At 37.7% G+C, this 21,527-nt stretch overlaps 1 protein-coding gene across 14 annotated transcripts; it reads right to left on the minus strand.

Moving 5' to 3' along the window:
- Nucleotides 1-340: 340 nt before the first annotated feature.
- LOC115673504 (probable inactive protein kinase At3g63330) lies at nucleotides 341-21,387 on the minus strand. 14 transcript variants are annotated; one of them, XM_056314723.1, is made up of 22 exons: nucleotides 20,904-20,964; nucleotides 19,679-19,750; nucleotides 19,492-19,592; nucleotides 18,909-19,021; nucleotides 18,682-18,819; nucleotides 18,276-18,540; nucleotides 17,767-18,128; nucleotides 15,782-15,855; nucleotides 14,718-14,871; nucleotides 14,134-14,311; nucleotides 8,299-8,527; nucleotides 7,508-8,008; nucleotides 6,000-6,057; nucleotides 5,329-5,416; nucleotides 4,502-4,576; nucleotides 4,275-4,352; nucleotides 4,044-4,187; nucleotides 2,658-2,736; nucleotides 2,216-2,304; nucleotides 2,032-2,086; nucleotides 813-1,019; nucleotides 341-722 (listed from the first exon to the last, which is right to left on the minus strand). In XM_056314723.1, exons 2-21 carry the CDS (start codon nucleotides 19,700-19,702, stop codon nucleotides 954-956), a joined length of 2,871 nt encoding a protein of 956 aa, XP_056170698.1. In that variant the 5' UTR covers nucleotides 19,703-19,750; nucleotides 20,904-20,964; the 3' UTR covers nucleotides 341-722; nucleotides 813-953. The 14 variants fall into 14 exon arrangements, with proteins under 14 accessions (XP_056170698.1, XP_056170695.1, XP_056170691.1 ...); XM_056314720.1 differs by having other exon boundaries at nucleotides 341-706; nucleotides 948-1,019; nucleotides 19,492-19,750; nucleotides 20,904-21,387; XM_056314716.1 differs by having other exon boundaries at nucleotides 18,682-18,823; nucleotides 18,913-19,021; nucleotides 19,492-19,750; nucleotides 20,904-21,386.
- Nucleotides 21,388-21,527: the final 140 nt, after the last annotated feature.

The raw sequence follows: 21,527 nt of genomic DNA on the forward strand, positions 1-21,527 counted from the left end.
TGACTCTGACAGAGCCATCACCCTAGCTAAGCTTAGTTGTTATACCCTGCTGTTTATGTCCCGCAGCTTGGCCTAATAAATGTGTGGCGAATGACGAGCCTGCAGCTTTTCTACATTACAAGTTTAAATATGTATCTTAGAGATGACAATATGAACTTATTAAGATTAAAGAGATAGAAACTGCAATGACATCCTTAAAGTCAAACCATGCTTCTATGCGCTTCAGTTTCAACTCGCGCTACCTTAGGAGTGTTTTGATTACTCTCACACAGGTATATGGTAACATCCGATCCGAATGACGATATTGTGGATTCATGGAAGTTTTGCTGAGAATGTCAAAGAGCAGGGAATAGAAACTTTGTACATTTATACAACACCGTAATATACACAGAGGTGCTCCACCAAAGAAAAGAAAAGAAAAGAAAGACCAAATATACAAAGGCACACGCTCGTGTAATAATAATCTATAGAAAGCTATAACTGATGACTTGCATCATTGGCTACTGTTGGCTACTGCCGCGAAAGCCAATATTTGAACGGAGAAGATGTATATCGGCGACACACCGTATCAGGAACATCGTGGGCATTTAAATAAGCAGAAAGTGAGGACGTCTACAGACGTATGCCGGAAGTTGCTGGAAACTGTTTGCCTCGCCTTACCGTGACATCCGCGAGGGAATGAACATATAACAATCTCCTTTTGCAGCTGCAAAGGTATTTCCCTGCGGAAATGTTCCCGCACGTCTCATCAATAAAAATCACATACTACTGATAGAAAGCAGTGAACAAAATTGAATGGTGAAGCAGATTACCATCATTACGCATATTTCCCGATTTATTTTATGTTCGGCACATTGCTTGCATGTCGAATCAGTAGACCATGAGGGTAAACCGTATCCCTCTCATAACAGGAGCCCATAAGTTCATATTTCAGATGTAGATCTTACCATAATTCATGTCCTGCGCAGAGTCTTGAAGTAAGGATGTTGCAGAGCTTCATCAACACTGAATCGGTCATCCTGCAATTCACTATGTATTTTAACGTATGTCCAACAACGTAGGAATTTAAGTTATAAGTGATCCTCTGATTTCAATCAAACGATGTCCTCTCCATCATAATTCAAAATGCTTAGAGAAAAGAGTAAAGTTTCAGTACGGGTATTTTGAACGTGCATGCTCAATCAGAAAATAAAAGAAAAAAATAATTCCTGATACATAGTGTTGCATGTTTCCTGCATGACCAGGTTAACTGCACTGGATGTCAAGAGCCCATATTGACATAACTTTTGGACTTCTGGTGCTAGTTTCAGGAAAAAAAATTGTCTTATTTTTTTTTTTTGTACAAGTAATCCACGTAAAGGGACCATGGGTATACTAACCAATCAACAAAATCAACTCCTATGATAAGGACTCCAGTGTATCAAAATTAAGCATTCACATCCAAGACTCACACCACATATGTCCCAAATCATTGCAGTAAAAGCCAAGAATCCACAATCGTCACAAAATGGTTCTCAAAATTATGAAATTTTCTCCTATTTTAGATATTTTTTAAAGCAAGCCAAAAAACAGAAAACCTTTATAAAGCAAGAACAGGGCCAGTAGAAACCTCCAAGTTTCCTATTTTCTGGAAATGGAGTGAAACTTTTTCCAAGATACTTGTTGAGGACCTCACATAAAAGCCATAAAAGAGATGCTACAGGATACTTGCAAATATATAAATTGCTGTTTGCCTATGAGACTTCAATCAACTTTCCCAATAGTCTGTAGGTTTTTCAGCTGATTCAACCCATTGTAATCAATGCAAATGCTCCTTATTTACAGAAGAGACACCAGCATATCCTTGAGAAGAAAAATGCTATAAGTATTCATTTGGAAATTATATATTTCTTAAAACTGAATTGCAATTTTTATTAGGTTGTATCAAAGCAAAAGCCATCTTTTATATGCAGAATCCTCAAGTCTGTGGTAAGCAAAACATTCTTCGAGAGGAAATAGTTAAGATAGTCATTTGCACAATGAAAAACTTACTGGATCCCACAGTAAGAGATGGCGGACCAATCGCAGAGCCCAAACATCTGTAAAGCTGCAACATTTTTTGGAAGTAAATACTGTCATGATCTAGCAAGACTCGAAAGAGAACAAGGGAGCCTCGCACAACAGCAAGACGACTTTGAAAGCATACACGACCTATGTAAGATATCAGGAAACATACCCAATCTTAAGAGGATCTCTGCTCTTTATTTGATGTGAGAAAAACTCTTCCGAACATTTCCAGGAAGCTGGTGAAACTCCACTCTGCATCTCAACGTAGGAAATGATTGTAGGAAATAACTGTTAATACACTTTGACATAAAAACCACAAAGAAGTGCCAATATCTACTAACTTGACAAATAATCATGAATTATTGGAGATCACCCTAGTTCAGACATCAATTTGAAATCATTCACAAGTTCAGCATCTTCTTTACTCATTCATTAGGAAGTTTGGGGACTAAAGTTAACTGAATCAAACTTCGAGACAAGTGACTTTTTCTGGCAAGTTTGAAAAACAATTAAGTAACAAGTATAAACCCCCGAAAGAACGGCAGGTTGCAGGTTGTGCAAAAGACACTCTAGTGTCTAGACCTGTCAAAAATCAGAGTGTTGGAGGTTACCTTGTACATTGCACCACCAAACTGATGTTTCAAGGAACTACCTGGGATCAAGATGCACATCTCCATAAACGATCTAAGTCTGACACATGCACAGAAAAATGAACCAATCTTTAGAAAATATCTTTAAACACATCATGGCACAAAACTGTAGCAAAGGATGATGTTTCAGTTGGTTCTTTATTAACTTTTAAATGTTTGCATTTAAATGTGCTAAGTATTGGGCACTCAACAGTCAACAACCATCTCAATCTGTCTGTTCCACAACCCTTTCATTGCATATAAATGGGATGCAAGCTATACATGCACGTTTACGGAGACACAATCCAAACATTCAGGAAAATCATTAAATGAATCCTAAACCTACGACCGTCAATTCAGTCCAAAGTTATCCATTTTTGCCAATTTAGTACTAAATCTTTTGATAATTTTTCAATCTAGTCTTTTCAGCCAATTTAAGCCAAAAAATGTTGACTTGGAGGTCCAATCAGAACAGTCCATCGTACGTGTCCGACCGAAGGCATCTGACGTGGACCATCATTAATAGAAATGACGCCATTAATAAAAAAAACAAAAATACCAGAAGCCCTCTTTTCCCCCGATTCGCAATCTCACATTCCCGTGGATGGACCCTAATTTCTCTCCCATTTCCCTCAAATCGGCCCTAATTGACTCCCTCATTTTGCCCCAGGCCTTTCTTCATCAGAATTGCCAATTCCCCCCAATTGCAAAGACCCGATTTGTTCGTGGAATCCAAAAGAATCTTCATTCCCTCAATTCAAACTCTAATTCCATCACATTTCCCTCGAGATTCCACAGCGACGACAAAGTATGGTGGTCCCAATCTGTGTGTGGTGTCCGGAGTCTTCAGTTTTTTACAAAAAGGCGGAGACCAATCAGAAGGTATTTTGTCTTTGTGGTCTTGAACTGAGTGTGTCGTCCTTGTCGTATTTATATGTTGATTTGAGGGAAATGGGAAAGAAATTAGAGTTCATCTGTGGGAATTTGGGATTGCGATTTAGGAGAAGAGAGGGCTTCGATTTTTTATTTTCTTTAATGAAACAATACGGCATTGTTTCTATCAGTGATGGTCCTCGTCAAAGGCTAGCCAAACACATAGGATGGCTAGTGCTGACTGGACCTCGAGGTCAGCATTTTCCAGCCGGAAGGACTACATTGAAATAGGACTAGCTTGGCAAAATTTGAAATTGAAGGACTGAATAAGCGGCGGTACAATAGATGTAGGACTGATTTGGTAATTTCTCCCCAAGCATTCTCTTTCTATTGACCAAAAACAAATTATTTTACGAGCTACATATTTATGAGAGAAATTTCATATACAAAATGATGCAAAAGAACCATAATACATGAAGTAAGGTGCAGACTTACCTATATGCCAACTGCTTTAAACCTTCACTCCATCCCTCAAGATGTTGATCCAAAAGAGTACGGGTTAAAGCACTTATATGAAAAACATCTGGTGACCCTAGTATCAACTCTAACATGACCACACCAACACTCCACATATCGTACCTGTTATCAATACACTATTGGAGATTAACAAATATTTGTCTCTACAGAGAAAACAACAATCTTCAAGATAAGGAATGCTCAGCTCACTTCATGGTGGTTGGTCCGTGATACCATGTTTCATTTAGTAAGGCTTCAGGAGGAGTATATTCTGTAGTTTGTTCAGCTCTGGAGCAGCATCAAATACAAAAAAAGATAATAAAAATCACACGAAGAAGATGACAACTTTCTAGAGGATAGATTCAGCAGTTCTACAACAAATAAAGCTCTTTTTCTGAATGTTACAAGAAGTTCAGTTTCTTTTAACAATGTAATACCTTGAAGGGCCAGCCAATCCATACAGATGCTTCAGAGTGAATTGATTTATTGCACTCCCAAAGTCAATAATGCGCCTGACACAGGAAGTACAAAATTTGTTCCCACATAAGCATTTAAACTGCAACTCGCTACCTCACTCCAAGTAACATAAGTGAAAACCAAAAGAAGAAACTGATCTAACCCTTGGAAGATGGAAATTTCACTTCATCCAGAAGTTAGACATTACAAGAGCCAAATTAAATGACTTCAAGAAGAACCAAGAATAGCAAGGGATTTGTAAGAGAATCAACAGATTTTGTTGAAAATTCGATGACTCCCAGAATAACTAAGAAGAAGTAGCTAAAACAAAGAAGGATGCAAACAGGAAAGCAGTATAAAGTTAAACATGCGAAACAATTACAACATCGTCAATATTAACATCCAATTAATCTTTTAATCCACCAGTAGTTAGGTGCATCTTTTATACCTGAAAATAAAAACTGTTTTAATGCTCTCACAAGCCGAGAATGCATAATTTATCCAGAGGAGTAGCCAAACATTAAATGACAAAGGAACCAAAAAGGCCAAAAAGGGAAGCATCGAGAAATGGAATGGCAAAAATCTTTGTTAAAGCCTAGAAGTAGGCTCCACACCATCGCATGCATGGTTATTTTTATTAACTAATCAGAGATACATACATTAGCAGATATAAGAGCTTGAAGCAGCTGTAAGAAGAGAGAAAATCCAATGCCTGCATAGTTCAATGCTGAATTCTAAACAATCAAATAATCAATAATGCCAGAAAAATTAGCTGTAGATTTCCTTAATAAAAAAAAGTTCAGAATACATTTTGCTGATATAATTCTTGTCTCCATTTGGAGTTCCTCTCAGACATCTCCCAGTTTCCTTATCCTCAAAGCATATCACCATGTTCTCTACAAAAAGAAAAAGAAAAAGAAAAAAAAAATCCAAATATCAATCCATTGTATAAGCATGATCTTCAGTCACGCATCTCCCTACCAACTAAAGCAATCATGAAGGATTTTCGCGCCCCCCACCAACTATAGGTATCGTGAGAAGGATTGCCGCACCCAAGAGCGCGCTCCTAAAAAGTATTTGTAAGTTAAGCAACTCTTGTACCGGAAAAAAAATGAAGTAGGTTGGTTCTGAGATTATAAAGCTACTGACTTGACCGAGATTTTCATGAAGAAAGTTTAACAAGTGCAAGAGAAGGCCATGGTCGTGTTATGTGACAGCCAACTCGTACGTTTAAGGAGAAATGGTGTTTCTTCATTAAGTTTCCAAGAACCTATGCATGACAAAGAAGCAATCAACAAGAAAATGATGTAGCTGGTTAATGAACTGCTTCGCCAACCAACATATTGTTATCAAGTCACTTATTTAGTCATGAATGAAAAACATCGGTGGCACAAAGAAGATGATATGTCCACGGCCAATATTATTTTCATATCACTTTACTAGATAGTTTATATATTGCGACAGATTGTATATCCTTACCAGGTTTAATATCCCTGTGAGTGATATTACGGTCATGGCAGGCTTTGAGCGCCAACAACTGAGCATAAAAAAGAAAAGAGGTTTTAATAATGCATCCCAAAAGCAACAACCAGTGCTATCCCAAGGAAAGAAAATGACAAATCATAGGGATTATTAAAATTAGCTGAAGTTTCTGAATTTTTTTGGGCCTAAAAAATGTCTGCAATTGAAATGATCCGCCTATGTATGTAACCCTCTACAACCAAAGAACCAGAACCCCAATTACAACTTCAGCGGTACCTAGCATCTATACAGATATTTGGTAAACTCCAAGTCAAGGCTGGTCATGATATCCTGATTTCATGAACGATATAAAATGAAATCAGTCCGACCCAATACAAAAAGCATAAAGCAAGTTCCAGGTGATAATGATATGGCTCTTGGACAGGTTTTCTACCTTCATGCAAGTGATGCCAGTCAATTAGATATGGAAAAATGACAATTGTCGTGAAGTAGCAATTATATGGCTTATTATTTTCAATATTCATTATCATGAACGATAACACATCTTATAGGATCTAGAGGCCGTAAAGCAGTAAACTCACAAAGAATATGCTCGTATTCTGAAGAGCATGCACATGAAAGCACATTTCCAGAAGAACTGTCAAAATCTTTTAGCTTCAAAAATGGTTCATATTTTCAAGAAGTAACTCTTTGGTCCGACTTAGAAGTGCAAGATCAGACAAACTTGAAAGAAATGTGTCGATCTAATCATATCAATGAAAATCATTCAGACACATATCGATCTACTGATGGGCCACTCGGCCTTCTGTAAAATTCTCCAAGATGTTTCAACTGTTATAGACTGAACTGATGCAAGAATCAATGTCATTCTGATATAACTACCTCGAAATATCACGGGAAAATTATATACATATGGCATACTATAAATAATTGTGCACCCCCTATTTTGACAATTTTCCAACCAACAGTTCAGATCTTCAATGCGGACCTGCAGTTGGAGGCTTAGTTTAGGTGAATGCAATTGACTCTACATATATTTTCACCAAGAACAGAACTAATTGAGCAATTTGGGCATATAATTGTGCACCCCCCATTTTGACAATTTTCCAACCAAGAGTTCAGATCTTAAATGCGGACCTGCAGTTGGAGGCTTGGTTTAGGTAAATGCAATTGACCCTACATATATTTTCACCAAGACTTGGGCATTATACTTTTGGAGAATCAGACGAGTGGCTTTTGAATAAGGGTGTGAGGGGTGTGAGGGTGACTTGGACTAAATTCCAATGTTCTTTCCTCCATAAGTTTCTCAAGACCAAATCATAGTAAAAAGCTTTAGCTATTAGCAGATTGATCTTGCATCAGTATAGTCAAGAGGGATGATGTGCCTTGCATACTCTAGCTAAGAAACTGCAGTACTATATCTACAGCATTACAGGGCCAAACAGAGGTTGACCGACTGACCAACGGCTGAGTATGGATGCACAAAGAGTTTATATTAGGCGTACCAATTGCAATATAAGGTTGCACATTTCCTTTTGTCCCGCTTCTGTAGTTTTCAACCAGTGCCACCATTTTGATGGACGCAATACCTGAGCATGTTTTCTTCCTTCAATCCCATCATCACCTCTCTCTTCTACTTCTTCGACAGTGTATAGAAGCTTTGACAAGGAAACACCTTCGTGACGGAACACAAGCCACATATCGTTGGAGCGTGACTCAAATGACTCTACATATCTAGCAATATGATCCAATCCCTCTTCATAAAAGTCCCTTCTCTGACTAAATCTGTTTGGCGAAATACTAACGAAGGCCCTTGATTTCTGTGTCTTATAAGCAGCTGATTTAATAATTTCTGACTTTCCAGAAAATCTTGACTTTGATTCTTTGGAAATAATGTCCTCTGCTCCACTTGAAATGTCTTCAAGAGACTTAGATGCATTGAGAAAGACTTCGCCAAAATACTTCTCCCGTAGTCCACTTAAGTATACAGCAAGGCCTTTCTCTACCTGCTCAAAAATCAAAGGGTGACTATAAAGAATACAACCATGTAGTTCTCTCTTAAAGTCACACAAAACTTTAATATCACATATTAAAGTTTCTAAGCATTCAATACATTAAAAATATCCAAATGACCATCATTATTGATATTATATCTTATTAATCTAAAATCAGATGAAATTGCTATGTCAACTCAAAGGAAAACTTGGAGTACCATGTGCATAGCTTCATTCTGAATTAAAAAAGTCATCTGTTAATTGTATAGTAAAACTTGATAACTGCAGGCCAAAATCATTACCATTATGCGCTTTAAAATGAACAAGTTATCTGCAGCAGAGCTGCAGTTGTGACTTGATGAGCTGTTACATAAGTGTCTGCTAGATGACCCAGACATCGTAGCATCAGAGGAAACATTCTTCAATTTCTGACTCCAGTCAAAGGAATTGCTTTCTTTGCAACAATTCCAGTGAAAAGCCAACCATACTTCACCGAATGATCCTCGCCCAAACCTCTTCTCAAGGACATACCTACACCGTGTAATAAGAACAATTGTCATCACAAGGAACGCCTCCAATCAGGGAAAAGGATGATGCTTGATAGCTACCAATCTTGTCACCCGTTTATGAAACGAATAAACTAGTGCAGATTTTGACAGAACTAGAAGCTATTTCCAGATCCCATGTTACACTCCATAATATTCACTAATTTAATTTTCATGCCAACCATATCTTAAACTGGTGCCCTGGAACTTTAATGTAGCTCTTACTGACCAATTTATAAATCTGATTTAGGAAACATTAAGATCTAGAAAATATCAAAACAATGTTTTTCAGGGTTCTTTTAAAAGTTGAAAAATCTACGGAGGATGCTTGAAAGAGTTTCAGAAAGTAACATCGTCATTTTTAAGCATTGCCATGATCGGATGTATCTATACTATATGAACTTAACGACGGACTATGCATCAACTTCAGAACATAAGTTAAATTATTTGAGAGAGAGAGAGAGAGAGAGAGAGAGAGAGAGAGAGAGAGAGAGAGAGATATTACATCTCTTTTTAAGTGTATTTAGAAAGATATAAAAGCATCTGCAATGAATTATCTAATGCAATATGTCAAAACAGATATGCCACAGTGTAAGCTAGACAAAATGGAAATTTCCTCAATTCCTTTCATCTTTCTTGTGGTCCTACTAAAGTACTGCCGGTCATCACTTTGATTATATGGATGAAGGCATCATTTCAAAGGGCAGTTGACCAATTCAGCTGACTGGCCTTATGTGATGGTCGTTGTAAAATTTTGTTGAACCACTGACAACTGTTCTAAAAGCTTAAACTATTAAATAAAGAAGTGATTTAATACATAAATATTTTAATATTCCCCCTCATGTGTAAACTAAACTTAGGTCTAAGACAGAAGTGTTGATATATAAAATGGGGAGGGCAAATAGATAAGATTTGATCTCAAGATCTCCTAGTCTAATACCATGTAAAATTTTATGGAACTACTACAAATTGTTCTAAAAGCTTAAGCTATTATGAAGGCGTGATTTAATATTTAAATATTCTAACGGTGTAATACAAGATATGTAGATCTGTAAATGATAAAATTATCTGACATTGACGTGGAGCAAATTCTGCATTGACACAATCTCTGCTTATGTTTCAAGGAAATTTCTGCACCTGAACTTAAATTGTCTGTTAGTGAGTTGATTCTTTGGGGAAGGGGTAAAGACTATGCCACTTCAGACGTAAATTGTCTGCGAGTGAGTTTATTCTTTGAGGAAGGAGTTAAGACTTGCGACTTCGGACGTGGTGTAGGGGTAGACTTGCTAGAATTGCCTAATCCCCACAAGGCTACACCCTGAAGTATGATGTTTCATGAGGGGAAAATTTACCATATCCCATCATATTTTCACTTCTAACAGTCACATGACAACAAAAAATCATTATAAGTTCCATTCAAGCCATTATTTATAACTTATATTCATGAAATTCAAAATCAAGTAGATTTTGAGCTGTGTATGTTTTGTGTAAACTTATTTTATATCTATATGTTTAAAATACTATTGTGGCATAAGCTTCCTGATGTTCATGTCTTAAATCCCAATTCGTATCTATAACCACGTAGGGGCCAATCGAGAACGACAGGCCTACTGTGAGTTGGAAAGAAATTCCCTTCTCAGGCAATAAAAAGCACAAATCAAAAGCACCTCACTGCCATTTATCGTCGCTCTCCTCTTCCTCTCTTTCCCCCAGGGATACAAGACGAAAAGGTACAAGGAGATTCAGGTAGTTATACGGAACATTTGTAATATCTTCAAATAAATTAGGATGTTGTCAAATTCTCACGAACTAGACTCTGATGTGTGGTGAGACTGGGTGAGAACGCGGAATGAATTAGACGGAAAGAAAGAGTTTGATGTGTTAGCCAAAAAAGAACTTTGGGATAGAACAGTTCACCACCAAAGGCATAAAGGAATACTCCACCAGCTAAGGATAAAGAACTTGAAGGTTTACCACCAACAAATTGGATGAAGAATCGAAGGACTTTAAGGTTCACCACCGAAGTGTATTGGATAAAGTACCCAAAAAAATCACTCACTTGAGAGAAATTCTCATGTATTATCAACTCACAAATCCGCATGCTTACAACTGAGAAAGCACCTCTTAATTATAGAGAGACTAGGACACTAAACTAGGAAAGATTAAACTAGAAAACCTTAAATTAGGAAATGTTAAACTAGGAAACAATGAACTAGGAAATATTAAACTAGGAAACCTAGTCAAATTAGGATTCTACTCAAATTAGACACCAACTTGAAATAGGAAACCTTTGACTCAGCCGAATGAGTCTTTCTTCTTAAACTTCACCTGAGATGTCATCTCCTCATTGGACCACCCGCATCATTCAAATGCAAGGTGCCTATCCACCTTAGAGGGAATTTAGCTAAACTAGTTGAAGATCCATGCCTTGTAGGAATTTGAAGATTAGCTTATTGCAACTTTTAATTTTTACAATTTAATGTGGTCATAAAACGCAAAATATATAAAAGTCTCATGTAGTACACAAACAACACATATTTATCAACCAAACAATTAATTTAAGTATTATTTTAAGGGTTAATACCACGAAAAACCCCAAACTGTTACAAATGTGACAAATTTACCCCAAACTGATTTTTTAACAATCAAAAACTCCAAACTGACACATCTATGATAAATTTACCAAAAACTAATTTGTTGACCACCAAAAAACCCCAAACTGGTACATTTGTGACAAATTTACCCTCTGTTAGTTTCTGTTAAATTGGATTAATACCATGAAAAACCACAAACCGGTACACTTGTAACTAACAGAGGGTAAAACCCCAAACCCTTACACCCGTCAACTGTCACATGTCATCCAATTCAGCAATTTGACAGTCAAATTTATAGGAGGGTAAATTTGTCACAGGTGTACCAGTTTGGGGTTTTCATGGTATTAACCCTTATTTTGATAAAGCATATCGATAACAGTTTTAGAATTTAAATTACTTTAACACTATTTTCGCTATATATAGCTAATTGTTGATTATTAATGTAACATTCTGTCTTTATAATGTGACTGAATTTTATGCAGGGATTTTACTTATAGGAATGAGTGCCCTAGAGCAAGTAAAAGTCGGATTGACACAGATTATTTATATTTGAATAATAACTTCTGGAGAATATACATTTGAGTTTTACGTAAGATGTCACTTTTACGCGACCAATGTAAATGTCAACTAAATTTATAGATTAAAAAGAAAATTCAAATCTAATTACAACTTAGAAAAACTTTTGTGATTCTTTTCTGCTACTACATAAGCATGATATAATATATATACATATATATTTCCAATAGTCTAGACATGTATAATTTCTTTGTCGCAAAGTCTAGTAAAGCATTTTGTGCAAATACATAATTAATAACTTAAAGAAAGTAGAGATTAGTATGACTCTTCATCAAATAACTAGTGAAAAAATCATACATCAATCAAATTATATTCATCTATGTATGTGACAAAACCAACCACATTAAGCAATGGAAATGTTATCTTTATTCACTACTATTATATAGAATTATTTCCTAATCAATAAGTTACATAAATTAATGTGAAAAAATTAATATTAAATTAAGTGGGATAAATAAGCTTTCTTTTTTTTTGTGTCATAAATACTAATGTTAGTGGGTTGTAATTAATGTAAAGAGTAGTGGCCCTAGAGGGAGAGAATGGAGTTTTGTGATGATGTGGCTCCATACAAAGCTCCATTGTACTCACTTTTATTACCATATGTAGATATGGATGCAGGCTTGTAGCATGTGACAGATATAGATCACCACGGGGAAGATGGACCAATGAAGGGAGGGCAAACTTCACTAGGCATTTTCTTCATGACGGGCAATGTAAATCTTTCTTGGTATAACTTTTTGTAAAGGAGTAACAGAATTATTTTCTGAGATCAATCATGCTTGACATGCTATATAGTACCCCTAAGGCAACAATACAGGGAAGATGGCAGTATAAGGAGATGCGACATGACTGACCCTATTCTAGAGCCTTACATCTTGAAATAAGTCTCTCGTTCACTCTAGCCATTAGCTGGAAAGCTGCCCTTTCACCTAGGAAATTCCCGACCTTTCCCTTAAGTTCTTCATGGCACTATGAAGGGAGGTTTTCTCAGTAAACAGTGAGGTTAACATCAACCGAAGATAGTTCAGAAATTCCACCAGTTCTAAGTAATTACCGAGAGTGGAAATGTTGCTCGTTACTGTGAAATGGCGAAGCACTTCTTGTGAAACAAATTTATAATTTGAGACTACCGACACATAAGCTAAAACGTAGTACCTTCAGGTCCATTTCTGTTTCTCAAGGGTGAAGAAAAATTCCTCAAGAAAGTGTATCTTTCACTCCTTCAGTTTGTACTCAATGGCACAAACAGAATGACAGACCTACTCTAGAGGTATGACAAAATACGGCTTGATACTTCTGCTATCGAACAGTCATCAGTCAAGACACATGTTGTTGGTCTCCATATATTGTTCATCCTCAGTGGTTGGCACCTCGTGGTACGAGGAAATATTAATAACTTATAAAAATAAAATACAAATCACCCTGAAACTTCATTCGGATCCTGGAAAATCATTTTCCCATGGGATAAGTGCAAAAACAGTCTTACTTTTGTCTATTAGTCAATTGAGTCCTAAATGTTTTCGATTTTGGCCAATCAAGTCCTCATCTTATTGTCAGTGGCCTTTTGCAGAAAATCAGGTGTGGACTTGATTGACTAAAACGATTGCCAAGTAGCCTTTTCTAAAAGCAAAAGTTCACCATAGGACTTGATTGACTAAAACGAAGACATTTAGGATTTAATTGACTAAACAAAATGTCAAGGACTAGATTGACCAACAGGAAAAATAACAAAAAATAATAAGACATGCCAGAGATGAACCTTCATAGGTAACTTAGAAAAATAGACTTTCCATAAATATGTGTAACAAATCCTTCATCATACTATATAAAGTTTCCATATCTCACATACTGGTATTTAATAAATATTAATGTACCAAAAGTCATGCGTCTCACACACTGATTCAACTGAGCCAGACTGATAGTAGAAACTCAATTGGAGTACTTGGTGTGACATTAATAGCCACTAACCATTGAGGCCCTATATTCTGTTCCTACATGTTTCTCATCATATCATATTGTATTCTTCACATTTGCAACTGCACCAATAATTTCACACTGTAGTCCAGAACAACTCCTTATCTCAAAACCTTGGAACCATTCAAAATGAAAGTTAAAAGTTCCACAAACTGGAACAAGAGCATCATAAAAGAGTACTCACTGCAAAACAAATGATGGCCATAGGTGTATAAATAGGAATGAAGAATGCCAAGGCCATTTAAATAAACCAACAAAGTACTGGAACCATTCAGAATAGCTGTCAAAGTTCCACAAACTAGAACTAGCATATCACGCAAGAGCACTCACTGCAAAACAGGCAACGACCACTGGTTGTATAAATAGGCATGAAAAATTCTTAAGTCAATTACTTAGAGCAACAACAAGTCCTATATTCTGTCGACATGGTCAAAGCAATTAAAAGTACCTTGAGTTGGGTACTGTGTGCTCGTTTGATGCATGCGTATCATGGAATGAAATTGATTCAAGCAAACCGAGGAAACTAGCAAAGCTTTCGGGATTTGTACATTGACCTTGCACTGAACTAACAGTCATTCCAAAATGCAACCATGAACACTGGTCACCATATGCATTCAGCTTTCCACCTAATAAAAAAATAGAAAGATATAAAAAGAGTACAGCTACATTTAAGATAGCTAGAAACTATATGAAGAAACAATATAAAAGTACAAAACCTGACTTTTTCTTTTACTTTGCACAAAAGTATCATTTTCATGTGCTCATCCACAGAAATTCACTGTAGGTATGCCCCATCACATACATTCCAGACGTAAAAGATATAACAACAGCAGAATACTTTATCTTCCAAACAATTAAAACTAAAAAGAAATTGCATATGAGGGAAATATTGTTCTTCTAAACCAAAACAAGTACATTGAGAAATTATATGAAAGAATTTTTTAAGAATGATAACTACAAAATTACACATCCAAGGCAGAACCACTACTACTTGCAATGTGCAAAAGGTTATAGTGAAGAAACTTCGCTTACCACTGTGTTTACTAAGGGCATCAGGTAGAGCTTGAGGAAGGTCATATGCACTGTCCTTCCAGTCATCATTCCTAACTTGAGATGTAGAGTCCATAATCTCACTAAGAGGCTCAGCTAAATAAAAACAACAGAAACTTCCATGTTTTACCTCAATCTGGAAGACAAGAAGCAAACAACTATCAGCTATAACCACCTGCTTTCCAACATACAACAATGCGAAATGTGAAAAACATGGCAAAAAATACTCGAGTAGTTAAGTTTTTTCCAAGGTGCAAACAGATACAGTGGATGTTCTGTCAAGAATTTCTTTTGCAAGCAAGATTTCCCGGTACTAAGCATTAAAACGTAACATCTATTTGACAGTCTACTATAATTTAGGCCATTCTACAGTGCCTTGAGTCCTAGACAATATAGCAGAAAAAAAAAGGTCCACGGTATTCATTGACCGTCCAATGTTTAAACACTTCATCTCCACCATCGGATAAGAGGAGCCCATATGAATTCACAACTTCCTGGACCATGCTAATCTGCGTTACAGTTACTATAACCTTAAAAAGATTTACTAAGCAATGGTAGGATGGTGGTTACTAAAGACATTGAAAAGAAATTACTTGACCCATAGTCAGTTACCCCACATTGAACGATGACCAATTTTTCCAAAGGGGGAGGAGGTCCAGATAAATCATAGTAACCTTCCCAGCTTGTTTGGTAGTAATTTCTTGATCAGAGTTAGAAAACAATATAAAAGGACTAAGTAAGACTGGCTATCAGAGGTCAAATTGGTCACAAGAGTTCCATTCATAGATCCACAGTATTGCAGAAATCCCGTCAATGATTATAATCCAATAGACCGTGACAGATAAATTATGCATATAAAGAAAATAAAAGGAATGATGCCATCGCCATCTCAAAGTAATATAACAATAGACTAATCATCATGATCATGTGCTGAGAAATTGGCAGATTTGAAGCTTTTCATAAACGAAAAAACACAAAAATGAAAATTTATTCTACAACATGACAATATGAAAACAAGTGCAAAATACAATTCTTTTTCTACTTACCATTAGCCTTTCAAATTTGGCCATAACTGGATAAGCATTCTCCAAGTGAATGATCTCAGATGTCATGCCCATTTCTGACAAAAGAAGAAGGGAGGAAGAACGGTCGAGAAAGATTTAATTATTAGCATAAAAAAGGTAGCAAGCAGGAACAGAAAGAAATGATTTGGAGGATACTCAATGGGGAACTTGACTGAAATGAAAGAATGGCAAAGGAGGAAAAAGAGGCAACAACAAATAAACATGACTGAATTGACTTCAGTAAATATGCACACGCATGAATTCTTTTATATGTGGACAAAAGGAAAGACCGCCCCTTTTGGAGGCTTTTGGGGGGGTAGGGTCCGTAGGGATTGGTTTCGGCAGACGAGGGGAAGAGAGAAAGGATGTAGAAAAGAGCACCACGGGCCCGAGGTTCCACAGGTAAGCGTAATTTGTTTGGAAAAGTGGAATAGTTGGAGAAAGAACGGTAGATTAAAAAAATGTATGTGGAGAAAATAGATTTATGTTGATTGGATGAATATAAGGAAAAAAAGAGGTGAAGATTTTATTGAGAATTGTATATCTACTAGAATTGAAAATAAATCGTGGAGATCTGGAAATGCTTATATTCCTTTTACCAAAATCCCCTTCATCTTCTGACATATCTGCAACTTTAATATAATGGGCCCAAGTGTGGCTTCAATCTCATACCCACAGTCAGTGCCCACTTTAGCAACTTGAATCACGTTTGCCTTTTCCTTTTTTAGTTTATTCACATAATAATTGATTCACCCATCTTTCTCCTTCAAAATAGTTAGGTTATATTCCCTCACAAGGACAGAACTAGCTCTGTTAACATTATGTTCAAATAGATCTACGATCAAAGTCTTAATGGCATGCAACTAACATGATAATTTCCAAGCGTATTCAGTGGAATTTATGATCTGCTCACTCATATTCACAATTCACAAAAAAGGGTAAAAGCGTCATTTTTCCATACAACATTTCTCTTTCCTCTTTCTTTTCATCTATAACAATTAACATACAGAAATCTATTTCTCCAGATTTTCTTCACCCCACATCTATTCTTCCAGACAACTATAAGGAAATCATTTTCTTCACAATTTTCTTTATCTCCCAAAATACCTTACTAAACGTAGTGTAACAGATTAAAGATTGACAAATAAATGACCAAAACTGCATTCCTCCAACTTATTGAAGCTCTATCTAAAATAATATGTATCCCACTAAGCATAAGTACCACTTGAAGCAATAAAGACAAGCATGCATTATAAAAGAGTAGCATCTTCTAGAGGAAGTACACTAAAATGGCTATGTGCAAAAGGAAAACTCAAGAGAATATGATCAAGATCCGTAACTGGCCAAAACTTAAAAGTGAAGGATAAGAGATCAAAACATGCTACACACCCAGTCCAACTGGTCGGTCCTACTTAACAGCAAAATCAGTCTAATGATATCTCACTTCAAAGGAAGGATAATTTCTGAAAGAAGCATACTCAGTCGAACAATCCATCATCACTAGATTAGACAGAAATTTCTGGTTCAACAGAATAAGCATGTCAAACAGAATAGTATCTCTGCCCACCCTGCAGGCAACATGTAAAGCCCTCAACGGCAAACCTGGTCCAGTATTGAGCTGGCTTAAAAGCTCTATTCATGCTCTTAACTACCAAAAGCTCCTAAATTTCTGAGGCCATCATTCAATAATAAATCTGGCACTGGCAGGCAGAAGCTTGACCAATTATGATAAGTACAACTTATGAGAGAGTAAACTGACAACAGAGGAGGTCAATCACCTACTGCCAGTTACATTTTCTACAGAGCCCCACTTGATAACAATTTGAAAGCAACAATAAACCCAGCATATTCATAACTGAAACAAACAGCACAACCTCGAACTATTAGATTGGGTATCTCAAGAAATTACGTAAGCAGAACCACACATGAGAACAGCAAAATAACACTTTGTGAGCACAGGGACTCACCTGATTGCTCATGTACATACTTCTCTCCCAGAGTTGCATGCATATGTTGCCATTCAACAAGACTTCTACTTTGAAGGTTTTGAGATAAATCAGTAGACTGCAGAGGGAAAACAATGGCAGCCATATTATCCATACTGCCCTTCTCAAAGGCAGTATTCACTATACAATCAGCTAACGAGTATGAACATGAAGAAGAAATCTCCGATCCTCCGGTGCCATCACTTTTTGCTTCCCACAATATATCACAAACATCCTGTGGACTCAGCTTTTCGAACACACCATCAGATGCAGCTACCAGAAAGCTGTCGTTGGAGGTCAAAGAGTGCCAATCCATAACCTCAGGTACAGATATTACACCAGAACTGCAATCAATTGTACGCATAGCAAATAAACTTCAATGTTTAGAGAGTAAGAGTACTAGACAACATGCTGTTATTTATAACCTCTCTGACATTATCAGATAATGGAGGGTAAAACCGGCAAATATAAGTGATACAAAAGTAGATTACCTCTTAAAGTTTACATCACCAATAGCTCGTGAAACAGCAAGTTGGCCATTTACACGAGCGACACCACCCCCTACGAGAACATGACCACCAGCAGCTTCTACTCGAGACCTTTCATCATCCCTATCTGGATGATGGTCACGAGTTAATTCTTGAACAGAAAGATGGGTCAGACCATACAAAGTATTCAACTTCAAGTCTGAACTTTCCTTTAAAGATAAAGGAGTCCCATCACGTCTTTTCCGCTTGTATAACCTCAAGAAAGTAGCTGAAACAAGCCCATTAATTTGGTGATTTTCAAAATAATAATAGTTAAACTGCAGTATATGTTGTATACAGGCAGATAATCCATGAATAACCTAACACACAATTGCTCAACATAAGATAGCATTCGAAAGCATATAATCACCTCTAGCCTCTGCAGGGGATTGAAATTTTTCAGAGCACAAAAAAGCCTTAGAGTCCCCAACATTGGCAACTAAAAATTGGCCATCTACTGTTAGAACAACTGTGGCTGTGGATCCAGAGCCAAGATTAGATTTGGATGCTTCCTTCATAATTCAACCGAATTGGCGTCAGAGAAGACCCAAAAATGATTCAGATAAAAACTGAAAACATGCAAACCATTCGAAAGACATGCCTTAGAAAATTTTGCATCAATATCCCGAATTGCCCTCAACAGTGCTTCTTTCAAAACATCCAAGTGAGAAGGATAATTATTAATGCCCATTGGTGACAAGACCTTAAATCTGTAAAAGCATGGAAAGCCAGAGTCAATGAAACTCGCCAAGCCCCAATCAAAAAATTTGAAGGTGATAAGCCTAAGCGCTCTCCTTCAATTCAGGGCCTGAAAACTTCCATACATATGATTTTTGGTTCTATGCATTGAACAAGCTGTGGCAAGGCTTCTTAGGCCCATTTGGGACTAAGTGCAGGCATTAAGCAGCCAACTATTTTTCCAGATGGCATACAACAGCCCATGCATTAAGGGTCTTTTAAATTCGTTGCACAGGGAGCTCCATCATATGATTGAGTTTTTAAACAGATATCACATTATAGGTCCACTTGGTCATTCCAATGCCATGAGTATTTTTCCAAATCATCTCAAGAATACCTAAAAAAGCTTGGAGATGCATTGATTCAAAAGCTTTCCACATTCTACCTCTATTCATTTTTCCTTCTAAATTAGATCAATGATTTCATGAATAAATAAAGCCACCTGAAAAGATCTGGCTCTTGCTGACTTAACCCTTCGGCCCAATTAAGAACTTGAAAAGCCACCTCAGGCTCTCCCTTCTCTACCAATCTTCCAGTAAACTTCTTCAATGCAATGGAAAATGTTGAATCCAAAAGAAAATAAGTATGCAAAAGAAAGTATTCAAATAAAAGCTTTGAAGCCATCTCACTAGCTTCTGCTCCATTATGTCCATCAAAGACTGCTATGATTCCAACAGAAACCTCCTCCAGCCCTGATTTACCTGTTTCAGCGATGTATTGTATTCTGTATGTTAGAGGAGCAATCTATAAAAAATAGTATTTAATCAAGTTCACAGCTGATTGTTTTAAACTGAGTACATTACCCCATGTGCCATAATGCTTCCATTAAATCCTGAAACTCCTAACTAATGCATGCATGTAATTGTCTCCATTCACAGAATATTAGGTATTGTTAACACCAATATATTTATTTGACTTAAAGATGGACGAAAGCCTCAGAAAATTACTTCCAGTCTAGAGGATCTCACGAAACTCGTTGTAGAAATTATATCCAGCTGGAGTAAGGTATACTTATCAAGAACCCCCAACACTAGCACATATCTGAGGAAAAAACAACTACAAAACAAATAGTGTAATAGTCCCATCTCCCCCTAATTATAATGATACTCAACCTTACACCGATCAGCCAGTATTAATGTAGAACCTTGGCCTGTTTCATGATTTATGGCCCGGGGCAGTAAATATGGTTTATGAAGAATAAGTAGAACCCTATCCAAAGAACATCTCAGTAATAGCTCATAACGAAGAACCAACTCTCTCGCACGAAGGATAACATAAGAAACACCAGAAATAGGACCTTGATTTTTCCTTTTTCAGAAGTACCTTGATGAGCGCTTTCGTTTCTTTATACTGTAATTAATATTAAAGCCAAGTGAATCAGGAAATGTCTCGCCGACACTGAGTTCATTATTCCTTTTCCAAGGTTCCGCTAGAATTACGTAATTCTCCTCTTTCAATTGTCCTATGTGTCGAATGAGATTCTCTGCAAATCTAAAGGTCAGGCCACATAAGTTCTTGTGAATTGCAATTTTACTCAGTCCCCACCAATTAGACTATGGGGTTGAACTTAGCGTAAAGCTATAGCATCTGCCTAGAGTACAGGGGAGAAAAAGTACATACTGCTCTAATTTTGCTAAATGGCAGCTCACCGTCTCACGCCCTTAAGACCGAAAATCAAGCCAGTCAATTACCCAAGAATCCTTATATTTAGTGTCCATTGCTATTAGGCAAGTCCGGAAACCATCTCACATCACCACTCAAAAACCGAACCAGTTCAACTTCGCGAAAGACCTCAACATTCGCCACACGGAGAATCCCATGCCCCCCTTTTTTACGGAAAATCGACTTCCTTACCGGGGAAAGGAATGCGGACATCGAGCGCGCAGAAGGCGCGATCCTCCTGATATTTCCGGCGGCCCTGGAGCATCGCCACCTGGCAGCGCGTGGCAGGGGGGGCGGCGGCGGCGGCGGCGGCGCGCGGGCGTGAGGAACCGTGGTGGCTCGGGAGCTTCCAGCGGGGGCATTTCGGGGACTGGAAGACGGCCGGCGCCCCGCCCTCCTTGTACACCATCAGGCACGTCGACGACTCCCCGCGGGAACGCCAGGCCGCCGACGCGAGGAGGAGGAACAGCAACGCCGCCCGGAGCTTCGGTTCGCCAGGCGCCGCCTTCATCGCGCCTGAGCCGAGAAGCTCGAAACGGACCGCCGCGTTATCGACGTGGAGAGAGAGTAACGAATCGCTCGAGGATCGTCGCCTTCCCCGCCATGGAGGCAATCGAAATTGACGTGGGAGAATCTGCAGGAAGAAAGAGAGAAACAACGTGAGATCATGAAAGGAGAATTTGCGCCGTTGTCACGTGCGCTCCGATTGGTCGAGCCGGTGTCTCCAAAGCCCGAACGGCGAAATTCGAGCCCGCATCGAGGTCGTTCGGGCCCAATATGTATAATATATAAGCCCGATTAAGAATTCTCAGGCCC

This window comes from Syzygium oleosum, unplaced genomic scaffold (genome assembly GCF_021117445.2).
Source record: "Syzygium oleosum isolate NSW1041296 unplaced genomic scaffold, Sole_v2.1 Sole_v2.09, whole genome shotgun sequence".
Taxonomy (NCBI): Eukaryota; Viridiplantae; Streptophyta; class Magnoliopsida; order Myrtales; family Myrtaceae; genus Syzygium; species Syzygium oleosum.

What these genes read in the sequence shown, in the direction of transcription:
- LOC115673504 (XM_056314720.1), bottom strand. Translation starts at nt 21,222, where the DNA reads ATGAAGGCGGCGCCTGGCGAACCGAAGCTCCGGGCGGCGTTGCTGTTC. An exon ending in GTATGTACATGAGCAATCAG is followed by an intron (nt 15,856 to 17,766) that starts GTGAGTCCCTGT and finishes TTCTTTTGTCAG; the next exon opens with AAATGGGCATGACATCTGAG. An exon ending in AGAGATCCTCTTAAGATTGG is followed by an intron (nt 2,087 to 2,215) that starts GTATGTTTCCTG and finishes AAAATGTTGCAG; the next exon opens with CTTTACAGATGTTTGGGCTC.